Here is a 15,091-nt window from a genome sequence, read left to right as displayed (position 1 = left end):
GCTCTGCCACCAACTCAACCTAAGACCTTAGGCAAACTGATAGTCCTCTTGGAACCTCAGTTTCCCCATCTGGCATCTGCTGGTCTCGAAGAAGCCTTGAGAATTGCCATGTTGTGGGAGTGCCCCAAGCCACCACTAGAGGGAGCATCTCACCCACAAACCAGGAGAGAAGGCCCTTGAGTAGGAAGTGACCCTTTCAGCCAACCCTCAGACTCTCTCAGGGCTTGGGTATTGGGCGCTGCCATGTGTATCCCCAAGGGCTCAGAGTAAAGCAGAGAGGAGCAGTGTTCCCAGCGCCATACGGCTCTTTGGGGCAGTGCCAGCCTCCGGGCCTCTGGGGGTTCCTATGGGCAGGAACTTGTCTGCCCACTTGGCCGCTAGGAGGGGCCAGCCTTGGACTTCGCCTGTTTCCTCCCCGGGCCAGCCTGGTCAGCCCTTGGGGGAGGCAGGAGGCTGTGGGAGCAGTGGCAGGTGCCTGGCCTGTCCATACCCCAAGCCTCTGTTTCTGGCTCTGTAAAATGGGGATCATCACTGTTTCCTGCTGCATGGGGGAGGTGAGGAAGCAGGGGGCTGCTGATGTTGGGGCCTGTGGTTAACTGCCCCTGGGTTCAGGGCCTGGGGCTGCTCAAGACCCAGACTGAGATCCTGACAGACAACTGTCTCTTCCCGTGACAGAGTCCCTGACTCCCTCCTATGGCCCCCAATTGGCCTCAGGAACCCAGGCAAACAGGCCTCACCCGACACGCCCCAGGTCAGAACTAAGGGCCCCTGGGCCCTGCTGGGGCTCCTTGCCCCCCATCTGGCTGCCTGATCCCCCTGGGCCCGGCCCTGCCCCACCCTCCCTCTAGTCCTTTATGTGGCCATGAGCTCTGCCTCCCCTGAGGATAGCCTCTCCCGCCTCCTGGAGCGATGACCAGCGCTGTGCCTGGGTCAGGCAGGTGTGGAAGTGAGGCCTAACATCTCCACTTGCCTGGTGACCTTGGACAACCCTGCCACATCTCTGAGCCTCATTTCCTCTGCTCCGCGGGGCTGGCGCCTGAGGTCTGTACTGCAGTTCCTGGCCCTCAGCAGGCACCACTGATGGGTGGGACAACCTGGGATGCCCTCCCCCAGGCTCCGGCATGCTCTACCCTGCCCACCCCTCGGGGGACCCACCTGCGTGATGCAAGCCCCCGTGAAGGCCACAATCACAGCCACCACATTGACTGTCAGCTGGAACTGCAGGAACTTGGATATGCTGTCATAGACGTTGCGGCCCCACATCACTGCCTTGACGATGCTGCTGAAGTTGTCATCCGTCAGGATGATGTCCGAGGCCTCCTTGGCCACATCTGTACCTGCAATGCCCTGTGGGGACGGGGACAGGAGCCTGGGTGGGTCAACCGAGGAGGCAAGCAGCTCTAGCAACACTGCTCTCATCCCCTACACATCCTCAGTCCTACACAACCCCCACATATATACACGCAACTGCCAGCACAGCCAGATCACACGGCACACACACATGTGCGTACAGACGCATATGCATACACACACACCTACTTCTGACAGACCTAGCATCCTGGGGCCAGCCCTCTCCTTCAGGAAGCCTCTTCCTGCCCCTCCCACAGACCCATTAGTGCAGGGAGCCTCCCTCTGCCCTTCCAGGGGGCCAGGCTGGGCTTTGAGACCACCGGGCACATGAGGTGGACGGTGGGTGGGCTGAGAGTGAGCTGGGGGTCCCGCATCGCCAGCCTGAGGCTGTATTGTCCATGTTCCCCTAACCCCCTGCCCGTGAGCTCCTGCGAGATGCTGCCCTTGGCCCCCGCAAGCCGCTCCTACCATGGCGAAGCCCACATCCGCCTTCTTGAGTGCAGGACCATCGTTGGTGCCGTCTCCTGTCACGGCCACCACCTGCCGCTGCTCGGTGTGGGTGCTGTCGATGATGCCTGTGGGATGGGGCAGGAGTGTGCTCAGGGCCCTGGGATGCTCCGTGGGGCAGGGACAATCTGGCCAGTCTTGAACCTCAGGAGGACCCAGGACTGGGCACAGCCTCCTCACTGGCCTCTGCCCTGCCCGCCCCCAGCCCCCTTGTGGTTCTTCCCAGCTCCAGGGTCACCCATAGCTCCCAGCACCTGCAGGGGATGTCAGGCATCTTAGCCCAGTACTGGCTTGCAGCCCTCCATGGTCTGGGCCTGCTCACCTCTCCAGCACCCTCTCTTCTCTCTGCAACCCATGGCCACCCCAGCAGCCACCCTGGCCAGAATCGCTACCCCCCTGCCTGTCCAGGGGCTCCAGGGTTTTGCCAGAGGCCTACCATGTGCTCCTCCAGCACCACCTCTCTGGGAGGTTCAGTCACACCTGAGGAGGTCTAGGGTGTGCCATTCGCCAATGACCCCTGACCCACTGTACTGGCCTTGATCTCTCTCTAGACATTTATCCTCAATAAAATCCTCAATAAATAACAGAATGAAAAGATGTCATGTGGCCCCTGTCACTGAGCTGGGGCCAGTGGAAAGGATGCGTGAAAGACGTCATTGGGCATGAGTGGAGTTTATGGGCAGGACAGAAATTTGAGTGTCAACCTTGACATGTTGCTCTCTCATTCTGCACATCAAATGTGTCACCAAGGCCTGAGGATCCTGGCTCCGAAATCCCACTGGGATCCTTCCGCTTCTCTCTGTCCCCATCCCTTCTACCTCACTAACCCAGGGCTCCCCTTCCAATCTGCGCAGCAGCGCCAGGGTGAACACCTGAGTCTGAACCTGGCCCCCAGCATCAGCTGAGTCGTTCTCTCACTGCCCACTTGGCCTTGGAGGGGCATCTGCATTCTTAGCTCCGCTCACAAAGTCCTCCATGGTCAGAACGTGCCCATTCTCTGGTCATCTCTTCTCTCAGCCCCCGGCCATCCCTCATCTGTGATTTAACTACAGGGATGGCTCTTGGGCCTGCAGAGCCAGCTCCACTTGGCCCTGTCTTTGCACTGGCTGTTCCCTCAGCCAGCTCCCTGTCACCCACCTGCAGGCTCAGCTCGGAGGCCACTTTCTCTGGGAAGCCTCTGTGACCCCCTTCAGGCCCCCACCCTAACTGATCACTACAGCTCCCATTCGTCCACGTGTCCCCCTGTCCTGAACCTGGCAAACAGCACAGCGGGTGGAAGGAGGGAATGAGTTCTCTGACTTCGGGCACTGTGCTCCCTACCCCACCACCCAGCTTTCTGTGACCACCAAGTTCCACCTGCTTCCAGGCCCAGCTCCAAGGCATGTACTCGGGAGTCGTCCGGCTGCTCCCCAGCTGATCCGCTGCCAAGGACTATCCAGTCTCTGTCCACTTGGCATTTGAGGCCTTCATCCCTGCGGGGTCCCCTGGCCTGCCTGGGTGCTCCTCCAAGGCAGAGGAAGGGCCGTTTTTTCCTCTGAGGCTTCTCAGGCTGGCACTGACATTCCCACAGGCCTCCTACTGTTCCCAGGAGAGCGGGGAGCTGGGAGGACACCTTCTACCAGACCCCTGCCCACCACCTGCAGTGCTGGCATGGTCCTGCCATGCACGGCCACCAGGGGCCTTCCTGCAGTCACATCCCTATCCCGTTTCTCTAGTCCTCTCAGGAGCTGTTCATGCTGTGGGCCACCCCTTCCTCTTCACCAAGCTTCCTTCCTTGCCTCCTGGCCCACTGCTCCTGGCTGTCCTCCACTCTCTGGCTACCACTCCTTGATGCTTTGCCTGTCGCTCAGGTGTGAGGTCCTGGGTCCAGCCGGCTCCTCTGCTCTCCCTGCTCGGCTTACCCCACCTGTGTCTTCACCTCTGGCCAGCTGTCTCCTGAGCCCTGACTCCACGGATATCCATCTGTCCTCCAGACATCTCCACGTGGATGTCAGAGGGCCTTCAGCTCAGCCGAGTTTCCCGTCAAATCTGTTCCTTCTCTCACAACTCCTAACACCTAGCTGCTGCTCAAAAACCACGTGCATGCTGGTGCGCAGCAGGCTCTGAAACAGGTGGAGACTTATGGAATCCTGGACCCGTGTCTGCCTCATCCCTCCACCACATCCAAACAATCGCCAGGCCCAGCCCTTCCCACACAGAACAGTTCTCAGACCTGCTGACTTCCTGTCCACCAGCACTGTCACCACCTGGTCCAGGTGTCACCTCTCACAGCTGGACAATCCTGGTGGTCCCTCTGCTTCCGGGCCACTCCACACAGCAGGGAGTGAGCTTTCTAAAACGCCGCATGTCCCTTCAAGGCCCTCCCACAGTCCCCACCCTGAGCTGACAGTGCAGGTCACTGTCTGGCATTCTAGGCCTTGCATGAGCTGAGGCTGGCACCTCCTTCTCTGGTCTCCTCCTCTGATCTCCCTCTCTCCTCGAGGTCCCAGCCCAGCCAATTGAATGTCTTTCCACACCAGAAGGTGCTTGGAAGTCTTTGCCTCTGGGTTTTCATAATGCAGTTCCCTGCCCTGCCTGAAACACAGGCACTTGCTCCTGGCCCCCCAAACCACCTTCCATGGCCTGTGATCTGACACCAGCAGAGGGTCTCAGATCACCCTTCTCTTCCCCCAGTGAAGCCTTTATTTCTATGTGGGGAAACCAGCTATTTAATATCTGCTGGATGGAACCTGGACCATGATTCCAAGAGGGAAAGGCTATGACTACCAAGAGCAGGGCCCAGCATGTAGTAGATCCTCAATAAGCATTTATCAAGACAATGAGTGAGTGAATGAATGAATGAGTGGCTGAATAAGAAATGGGGATAGAAATTGAGTGCTAGAGTGGGAGGAACTTGCCCAAGGCCACAGAGCAAGTCAGTGGCAGTGCCAGGACCTGTACCCAGGGCTGTGTGACCCTGAAAGTACTCATCATCTGGCCACCTGAGTGGACTCAGCAAGGACACATTCTCTCTCTGGAGGGAGACAGGGAAGGAGAAGGATGCTGGTTGTTGGCCTCAACCGTCAGATTGCTCTTCCTAGGCCATCCTCAAGGTCTCAGAGACCAAGCAGATTAAAGGTCTCAAACTCCCAAGCTCTGGGGCCAGACAGAGCATAAATAAATGAAGTGTGCTGAGAGTCAGAAAATAATGAGTATTGAAGACGGCATCAAACATGAGAGAGCAGGATCTCTATAAAGTCATTCAAATTCACCATAAAAGAGGTGTTGTACCACCCAAGTGAAATACATCTGTGGGCCCCATTCAGTCCTCAGGCCATGAGTTTTGGCTCTAGACAGGCAATCTCACTGCTTCTTTTAGGAACTGAAGCCCAGACAGAAGATTCACAGCCTCCTCATCTCATTATGGCCCTTAGGAGGCCTCCAGGGCTGCAAAGAGGGCGAGATCAGGGTGTCCCACATGTGGGGAGCCCCAGGCAAAAGCCCTTTTGTCCTGGGAAGAAGCTGTAGGTGCCAGGGAGGAGACTGTAGGGGCCTGGCACCTGGGTCTCAGAATTGCCTATGCCTGCCCAAGTCTTACCTTTGACCAGGGTGTGCTTGTCTGTGGGGGAGGAGCGAGCCAGCACCCGCAGCTTTGGCCAGATCTTGTCGATTCGCTCTTGCTCAATCTGGAGAGGGATGCAGGAGGGGGCGGATTGGTGGGGTTGGGGAGAGAAACTGAGGGCCGGAGAAAGGAGGGAGGCGCCTAGAATCACTGGGCTCTTGGCACATTCGCTGGCTTCTGGACAATCATGCAGCACCCATGCCTCCCAGCCCCCCGTCCAAGCTCACACCTCTGAGTGCCCTTTGCACCGGGCCACATACCTCCCCCTTCTCATTGCGGATCCTCTGGTTGAACTCCTTGCCCTCAATGCACAGGAAGTCCTCCCCAGGATGGATGATGCCACACTTGATTGCGATAGCCCGGGCTGTGTTGATATTGTCGCCGGTGACCATGCGGACTGTGATGCCTGCCCGCTGGCACTTTCTGATGGCTTCTGGGACCTGAGTGGGAGGGCAGGAGCCATGGGGGTGGGCATCACCTTGGTCAGGCCCTCCCTGCCTTCATGGATTCAGAGTGAGCCCCGCTCACAGGCAGCGCCACTGTAAGGGGCCTAGATGACCAGGAGCTACTGATGGCACATGGACCATCTCCACCCCTGCTTCTCCCATGGAAGGCATTATTAATCAATTGCAGCACCCTCTGATTAAACCCTGATGTGGCCTCAGAAATCTTCTCTGCAGAGTGCCAGGCAGCTGCTACCTATCAACCGTGATAGCCCACCGCAGGATAAAAACAATGTTATCCAGACCTAGGCAAGGACTTTGAGAAAGCTCCCAATAAACACTCCCTCAGACCTGGCCCCATGAGAGTATAGAACACTCTTCTACTGCACAGGATCTTGTCTCTGCTTTATCCACATGCACATGTCCTGCAAAGTCAATGATAAATATGTTTGTGTATTTTTAGGTTTTTTGTTTTTTTTTTTGGGGGGGGGAGGATTGCATTTGGGGACATTTTATTTACAGAATGTGACACTAGCTTAGAATAAATGCAAATGATTATGTTTCATATAAAATATGACATTTCCCTGTGAGAGTAACAACTGCCTCCTGCCCTCTCTGTAATATTGGGGCCAATCAGGCCAGGCAGAGCTAGCCAGTCCGAGGCCAGCAAGGCCTCACCCTATCCCCTCACCCAGTCCCCAACCTTATGCAGAACTGTGGATGTGGCCAGCAGTTAGGTTGCAAAAACCAGCCTGAAGCTGCCAGAACACAGATCAACTTTCTAGACAACACAGATCAACCGGACAAAACTCTTACCCATGGATAGTGACAGATAATAAAATAATAAGGCGATATTTGGTGCAAAACGTGTTTTTTTTTTGAGCAGGAAAGGACATGTCAAGAGCAGAAAACCCTACGTACTAAGCACTGTAGCACCTCTGGACTGGAGGGGCTGAGTCCCACATCCCACTCCTGCACATCTCAGTGCCTGGGAGCTCACTTCCACCCTGGGGTGTCTCAGGGAGCTGAATCTGCCAAGTCACTGTTGAGAGAGTTTGAAGACTGTTTGGGGCTGAAATGTGCGCCCCCCCACCCCAGCCCAAGATACATTGAAATCCTCACCCTCAGGACCTCAGAATGTGACCTTATTTGGAGGAAGGGTCTTTATAGAGGCAATCAGGTTAAGATGAAGTCATTAGGGCCCGGCCAGTCATTAGGGCCCGGTGGCTCTGGTTGAGCGTCGACCTATGAACCAGGAGGTCCCAGTTCGATTCCCAGTCAGGGCACATGACCGGGTTGCAGGCTCGATCCCCAGTGTGGGCCATGCAGGAGGCAGCTGATCAATGATTCTCTCTCATCATTGATGTTTCTATCACTCTCTCCCTCTCCCTTCCTCTCTGAAATCAATAAAAAAAAATATATAAAAAAGACGAGGTCATTAGCGTGGGCCCTCACCCAATGTGACTGGTGGCCTCATAAAGAGGGGACATTTGGACACGACTCACACACAGGAAGAAGGCAGATGTCAGGGTGATGCTGCTCCATGGCAAGGAGTGCTAGAGATTGCCAGCCGAGCACCGAAGCCGGGGAGGGTCCTGGGACTGGCCCCTCACAGCCTCAGAAGGAACTGCCCTGCCCACACCTTGATCTCGGACTTCTACCCTCCAGAACTGTGAGACAGCACAGTTCTGTTGTCTGAGCTGCCCAGTTTGTTACAGCAGCCTTAGCAAACACAAAGAGTTAGAATGTTGGTACAAAAACCTGACTGTTGATGGCTCCTGCCTGCTGGTCCCTTTCTGCCCCCAGGATTTTAATAACAAGGGTCGACCTTGAAAATATCCAGCCTCTGTCCACACCTTTCTACACCATCATCTCAGGTCAGGGTCACTGCCCAGCCCCTCCTCAGCCTCCCTGCCTCTGGCCTTGTCCCTCTTCCTTCTTTTCCCTCTCTGACCACCAGGAGTGTGACCTGCTGAAGCTCAGCCTGTGTCACCTCCTTCAGGGGCTGCATCCTGCCCCTGGTAGAGAAAATCCAGGCTCCTAAGAATGACCACCTTGTGGTGGAGCGAGGAACAAATGGCATGAGAGGCAGATCAGGTCCTGATAAGGAGGCCTCTCCAGCTACGAGTTCCCTAAGAGACCTGCTCTGTGGTGGCAGGTAGTGATCTCCCCGTCATTGAGGTACTAGCACAGGTGAGCTGACCATGGCCTCTTCGAGCTGTATTTCCAGGGTCAAGGAGGAGCCTTCTGGGGCCTATTCAGGGATGGGGGTCACATGAGCAAGTTCTCTGCCTTGTGCCACAGTGGCTGCTCACATAAGCAAATGTGACCTCTTTTTATGGAGCCGGAGGGACTGGGGATATGGAACGTCCACATCCTGTTTACATAATGTATCGTGTCCTCACAATGGCTGTAGCTGGGGCTGCAGACCCCGCTGTCTCCTGTCCCAGAGGATAGGGAGGAGCCACTGTTCTTTTGGGAACGCGTACCTTATGTGGCTCCTGCCCTAAAAGAAATAATTTAGGTTATATTTGTTTCAAAGAAACTTGAGGTCTTGGAGTTGGAAGGAGCTATAGGTTGTGACTCTGACCTATATTCATTGCCTAGATCTCCCCCCGGGGTTCCCGACAGATGGCCGGCCAGCCTCTGCTTGCACGCCTCTGATGACAGGGTGCTCACTGCTGCCCCGGCTGATTGCTGCACAGCGGAACAAGTCTATCGTGTCCTTCCACATTTTTCACATAATTGTCCTGTACTCTTGCATGGAGGCAGGGTCTTTGGTAAAGATCTGCATCAAGGGCTCTGGGAGCACAGAGGAGGATGCTGTTACTTTAGAATGAGGTGGGTGGGGAAAAGAAATCTGGGAGAGCTTCCTGGAAGAGAGCTGCTTCTGCTCAGCCAACACTAACCGAGGCTCCAGTGCCTGGCACACTGCCTTGGCCGTGGTCCTGGCTGCAGAAGATTATCCCATGAGGTGCACAGGCAGGGAGTGTGGAAGGGTGCTGCAGATGAACTGCTGCGGGTGGCCTGGGGGGGCTGAGGCTGAGGGAGGGCCATGAGGCTGGAGAGGGGCCTGAGGTCCAAAGGTGCTCGAACCAGAGTCTTGCTCCTTCGGGCCTGGGAGCCACGGCAAATTCTGAACTGGGAAGGTTATTGGTGCCATGTTTTAGAAAGACTTCTGCTTTCAAGACTGCCTCAGGGAGCTAAACTGCCTACCTGGAACCCCATTCTCTGGGTCTCCCCTAAATAGGTCCGCTGGGGAGAAAAAGGAGGAGGCTAATTATTATGGCCCCACACTTTTCTCTGTGCAGTGGAAGCTTCCCTGCTTCAGGATAGAGGGAGGGCTTAGGGCTTTGCCCTGGGTGCCCACCTCAGCCTTGGTTTCCTCTTCTGTGAAATGGGGATGACAGTCTCCACCCTTCAGCGAGGCTGCAGAGTTCTGTGACAAGGGCCGAACAGCACCAAGCACAGGGCCTGCAGATGCTGGTGACGAGAACGCATCTGCATCCACACCCCAGTCTTCCTTGCTTACGTTGTTCTGCTGGGGGCGGGGAGGGGTGCGAGGGGGTGTGGGTGCAGATGCAGTGCGGGTGGGGTACAGTGGGCATCTGGGCATGAGGAGGAGCCGGTGTTAGGTAGTGGTATGGATGGGCACCCCATTAGGGGCTTGTGACCTGCCTCAAATGTGGGGGTGTTTGAGACAGACCTGGAAACACCTGAGGAGCCCCCTGGCCACCTGAGATACTCCACTTCCTTCCTGGGCAGTGGCCCTCCTAACTGGACGCCTTGGTTGTGCATCAGCTGGGCCTGCTTCATGCTTTTGTGTGCTGGGCGTCTACACTTCCCCTTCACCAGACATTTCCTTAGGCTTTGGGCTCTGGAGGGTGGGTGCTGCCCATTGCTCGGAACCCTCCAGAGGGCCTGGCACAGAGAAGGTGCTCTGTAAACGCGGGGCATTGTGAGCCAGCTCTGTGCTTAAGTCCCTTGAAGTCTGAGCTGGGACATGTGATTTTATACATGGCCAGATGAATGCATTTGGATGGGGATTTGCAAACCCTTCACAAATCAGCTCCAAGATCCATTTCTAGCCTTTGTTTCTTATAAACCCGATTGGGGTATTCACTAGTTTCCAACACTTAGCAACCCTTCCCACCTCCTTGCCTTTGCCTGTGCTGCGCCCTCTGCCTGGATGGCCCATCTTTCATGGGAAATGCTCTCTACTCATACGCCATCCTTGCTTTCTCCAACCCAAGGGCACACTTCCTTCAGCTCTCTCAGTACTTCCTCCTATTGCTCACTCATTCACTTATTTGGCAAACAGCTATTGAACATTTAATGGTTCTGGGCATGGAGGATTTGGAGATGATTAAAACTCAAGCCCCAGGGACATCAATCTGCCTGAAATATGCTTTCTACATAGATAAAATAGCTATAAAACTTAAAAAAGATTCCTTCTTTTGCTAAAATTATCCTAAATATTTCTCACCGAGGAAGAACAGCCAGGAAATGGGCGCTTCCTGTTTTCATTAAATAAAGGCTTTAAACATCTGCTGTTTCTGGTGACAGCCGGTTGTCTGTGACTCCAAGGGCTCCCACACCCCCGGATAACCCAGCCAATCCCAGACGGGCACTCTCCTGATGGCTTTCTCCACACTGGCCTCCATCAGCCTCAGAAAATGGACCTGCGGTCGCGTCCTATGGTGGAGTGTTTGGCAAGCCTGTTTTTATCTGTTCTGTCCTTGCCTTCTTGCAGGAGGAAGGCAATCGGAGGTTCTCCCCCTTGACAGATGGGGAAACCAAGGAGCCAGAGTTTGTTTTCCTGTGGCAGCTGCAAGCCGGGTCTGAACGTGCTTATAGGGCCCTAGAGGTGGTCCAGGCTGAGGTTTCCACACTGGCTGGCCTCAAGGCTGTCCAGGAGAACTTGACACAAACACACCCACTGCAGGCATAGAATTTCCCCAAGGCCATCCATGACACTGATGAGGGCGCTGTCGCTGAGGCGGGACCTGGAGAATTGGGGGTAGCAGGGGGGCTACTTCACCCTGCCTGTGCCACTGAACCACTGAACTGTTTGAATTTGGCTCCACGTGCATAAATTACTTAGCCTGAAAAAGAATAAAAAAACTACACCTGCCAGTTTCCTCAGGCTGCGCCTCTCTGCGAGATGCTGAATCAGCATGTAAGAGCTTTATACCTTCGAGTAGTATCACCATTAACTCCTGCTGTGAACGTCCAACTTTCTCATTGTTTAGATGGGGAAACTAAGGCCCGGGGAAAAGACGCACGGAGCTTCTTCTGTGAAGGAGTGGCAGGCACAGAATTAGAACCCAGGTCCCTTGACTGCTATTGTCACTTCAGTAAGGTGCTGCTCTCTAACACAATTTACAACTTTTAAATCTACATCCTGGGGGTGAGCCAAGGTGAGAGAGATCACCAACAGGGATGTGCTGACTGAAGGGAGGGAAGAAAGGGGTGAAGGTAAGCCTTCCAGTCAGCTGGCTCAGAATGTCAGAGCTTGGAAGTGACCTGAGGGGCACCTGGGCCAACCTCCCATTTTACAGATGAGGAGACTGAGGCACAGAGAGGGGAAGTGGCTTATCAGTAGCAGGGTTGGGGCTTGGACCCAGGCCCACTTTCTTTACTGTAGAGGCCTCCAGGATGGAAGTGCACCCAAGTCCTGCTGGGTGGGACAGCAAACCCTCCCACAGTCTGAGCCTGAAGCCACGTCTCTGGATGATCATACTGTCAACAGAAAATGCCAGGGACCCAGTTCAGCCCTTTTCAGGAATCCTCTCTCCTCTCCTCACCTTCCTGACTTAGAGCTGCTTGCCTTTTCTTTTCTTTTCAAAAATATATTTTATTGATTTTTTACAGAGAGGAAGGGAGAGGGATAGAGAGTTAGAAACATCGATCAGCTGCCTCCTGCACACCCTCTACTGGGGATGTGCCCACAACCAAGGTACATGGCCTTGACCAGAATCGAACCTGGGACCCTTCAGTTCGCAGGCCGAAGCTCCATCCACTGAGCCAAACTGGTTAGGGCGCCTTTTTCTTTTTTTATGGCACCCAGGAGGAGGTCATGGGTCAGGAAGACAGAAAACCTGTTCTAATCCGAATTCACTTGGCCACTTACAATGAGACTTTGGGAATGTCACTCTTCCTGTTTGGGCCTCAGTGTTTTTATCTGCAAATTGGGGGTGTGGGGAAGTGTTTAGACTAGATCAGTAGTGCAAACCTTGAGTCACCCTCCCTTCCCCCGCCCGCCTCTTTAGTGGAATGTGAAGTCAGTTTAATGGGTGGTGACCAGAATTTAAAAAAGAAAGAAAGAAATACAAGAGAATAAGAAATACTTAAGTGCATCACATTACGTTGTGAGATTCTTATTTCGGTTAAGCATGTGTGTTTACTGAGTCATGACATAAAACACATTTCTTATCATTGTACTCATGGCTACTTTGCACCCACCTCAGGGGTGTTTTGAGGCAGGGTGCTGAGCCAGGAGCTCTGGGCATGTGGGGCTGGAGGGGGATCCTGGGGATGGGAAGGACAGGGGAGCTGCAGGCCAGCCTCATGCGCTGTGCAGGGACAAGTCTCCGTGGCTTGTGAGGAGATAACACATCACGGTGAAGCCTGAACCCATTAGCAGCTGGTAATGAGCAGGCGTCCCATAGCGGGGCTGAAAAACGGCCTGTCTGTCCAGGGAGAGATGCAGTCTGCAGGAAGACGCATATGGGCTCTGGTGTAAGCACCAGGGCACTAGGTGCCTTTGCAGTTTTAGGCTCTGGGTGGGAGTGAGGAGGCGTGTTGTGTGTATGTGAGTGTGTGTGTGTGTGTGTGTGTAAGATGAACACCAGGCACAGTGTTAGAAGATTGGGGTTCAAGTCCTATCCATTCTCATTCATTCCTTTCACAAACACTTATCGAGCATCTTTTGCAAGCGAGGCTCTGTATTAGGGGCTGTTATGTGTCATTAGAACCAGAATTATGAATCTACTGCAGAGGGGCAGGAGGGGAGGGGATCCACATTTATGGACCACCTGTCTTGTGCCACCCTTCCTACTGCTTGTGTGTACATGATCTGGTGATTTCAGTATCCCTGTGTGTGTGTGTGTGTGTGTGTGTGTGCGCGCGCGCGTGCACGCGTGAAATAGAGGCTCAGAAAGGTTATGTAACTGGTCCCAGGTCACCACAGCCAGTAATGCTAGGACTCAGGATCCCAGGGCTGTCTGCTGCCTGAGCTCACACTCTTGATCCCTCTCCCTGCTGCCTAAACGTGAAAGTCCATGTCTGTGACCTGCTTGTTTCTTTTGGTCTTTGGAATCAACATAGGGGCTGGAAACTTGGTGAGCATCTTGTCTACTCCTTGTCTACCCCTTTCACTTGAAAGAAGGGAAAACAGAGGCTCTAAGAGAAGCAGGGAATGCCCAGAGGCCCCAGAAAATAGAGTCAGGGCAAGTGGGGAAGACGGAAGTTGCCACTCGTGGAGGAGGGTGGCCCCTGGAGCCCTGTCACCAATCCTACAGCGGTGGCCAATCGGACCCAGCTGAGGCCTGGCCAGGACATCTGGTCTAGACCCGAGGCTGTGTTAGTCCTGGGAGGAAGGGGAGGCTGGCCCCTCCCTCCTTGCCTGGTGTCCTAGGCTCTGCCCTCTGGGCCCCTCAGGGAAGTGACTCCTCTGCCTGTCCACAGCCTCTCTCCTCTCCCCATAGCCTCTCGCTGGCCTGGGCAGCCTGACTAACCACCCACGTCCCATCCTTCCCAGCCCTGCAAATCCTCAGCCCTGAATTCTTGGCTCAGATTCAGCTAAAGGAGACTGAAGACCTACTGTGAGCTGAGCACCTCATTACCGTAGATGAACTTGGTACATCAACTCCCTCCATCCTCCTGGGGAAGGCTGTGCTGTCATCATTCCCCTACCCTTCAGCTTGAGAATCTGACCTTCGGTCAGCATTACTGACTTTCTAGCTCTGTTCCTCTGGAAACCTGATCAAGGTAAACTGTCGGCTGTGACCCTAGGCAAGCCGGCAAGTGTGAACTAATTGGTAAACTGGATCTGGAGGGAGAGAACTCTAAATGCTGCCGGGAATACCACACTTGGGGTTGTCCTGAGTCTGGTGGCCTTTGTGACTGGCCATCTCCTTTTCAGGGACCTAGGAATCTAGGCCTATGAATTTGTTACAGGAGGTCCTGGCTCCTGTGGAGCAGGAGGCTTCTAAAACAGGGCAGCGCTCACGCCTGTCCCTTGGGGGGCCAGTGGAAGGTCTCCAATGGCTGGGTGGATGGCTCCAGGATTGCTGGCATGGTGTGGATTCCACCTTATAGCCTGAGCAGATCAGTGCCAAGTTCAGCCTATGCTGGTCTGATGAGTCTGAATGTTTAAGAGAACGTAAGAAGACCCTAGGTGTGTCACAGGGTAACTGAGGCTCAGAGAGGTGAGGTGACTTATGCCAGGTCACCCAGCCAGCTGGACTCCCAGCCTCAACCCTTTTCCCTGATCTGCTGGTGGGGGGCCTACCTCAGGTCGCACGGGGTCCTCAATGCCCACCACACAGATGCAAGTGAGGTCGTTCAGGATGTCATTCTCATTATCCCAGTCAGGCTCGGGGCTGCTGGGGAAGTCGCGGTAGGCCACACAGATGGTGCGGAGCCCATCACAGGCCATAGGCTCGATCACCTTCTTCACCATCTCATCCCGGTCACGGGGCCGGAAGACCCGGGGCTCACCTGATCCGTTGAGGATTTTGCAGCACCTGTGGGGCGGGGGGAGGGTGGGATGGAGATGGTAAGGTCCAGCCAAGGGCCCAGGGATCTTTCCTCTGACTGGCTCAAGTTCACCTCCTTCTCCCCAGTGATGCCCAGCTGGCTGTGGTGGGTCTTCCAATGCCTGTCCAGCCCATCTCCCATAAGGCTCCAGGACTGGTCCAGGCCCTAGGGGCCCCAGGCAGGGATGGAATAGGAACCGCCAAAAAGAAATCAGGCAGCCTTCTTGTAATATCTGCCCCAGTGCACTCAGCAAGAGAAGATTTACTTTTATCTGTTTTATATTCACAAGATTCATCTGAAAAAATAGTTCCACAGCTAAAACGGCTTTTAAAGGGTATAAAACTTAGGCCAGTGGTTCTTGACCCTGCTTGCACATTAGAATGGCATGGGGAACACAATACATAAATACCCATGTGTGAGCCTTACT

General features: G+C 54.6%; 1 protein-coding gene across 5 annotated transcripts in view; it reads right to left on the bottom strand.

The window, feature by feature from the left end:
* Positions 1–15,091, bottom strand: part of ATP2B2 (ATPase plasma membrane Ca2+ transporting 2) — a 371,353-nt gene that overhangs the window by 18,267 nt on the left and 337,995 nt on the right. For all 5 annotated transcript variants that reach the window (XM_079795180.1, XM_079795184.1, XM_079795181.1 and 2 more), the window contains 5 exons: positions 14,417–14,651; positions 5,719–5,898; positions 5,435–5,522; positions 1,819–1,925; positions 1,156–1,347 (listed from right to left, as the gene is read on the bottom strand). In XM_079795180.1, coding sequence (XP_079651306.1) covers positions 1,156–1,347; positions 1,819–1,925; positions 5,435–5,522; positions 5,719–5,898; positions 14,417–14,651 — 802 coding nt within the window. The remainder of the gene's footprint in view (positions 1–1,155; positions 1,348–1,818; positions 1,926–5,434; positions 5,523–5,718; positions 5,899–14,416; positions 14,652–15,091) is intronic.

This window comes from Cnephaeus nilssonii (assembly GCF_951640355.1).
Source record: "Cnephaeus nilssonii genome assembly, chromosome: 17".
In the NCBI taxonomy this organism is placed as follows: domain Eukaryota; kingdom Metazoa; phylum Chordata; class Mammalia; order Chiroptera; family Vespertilionidae; genus Cnephaeus; species Cnephaeus nilssonii.
This window is presented reverse-complemented; position numbering and strand designations above follow the sequence as displayed.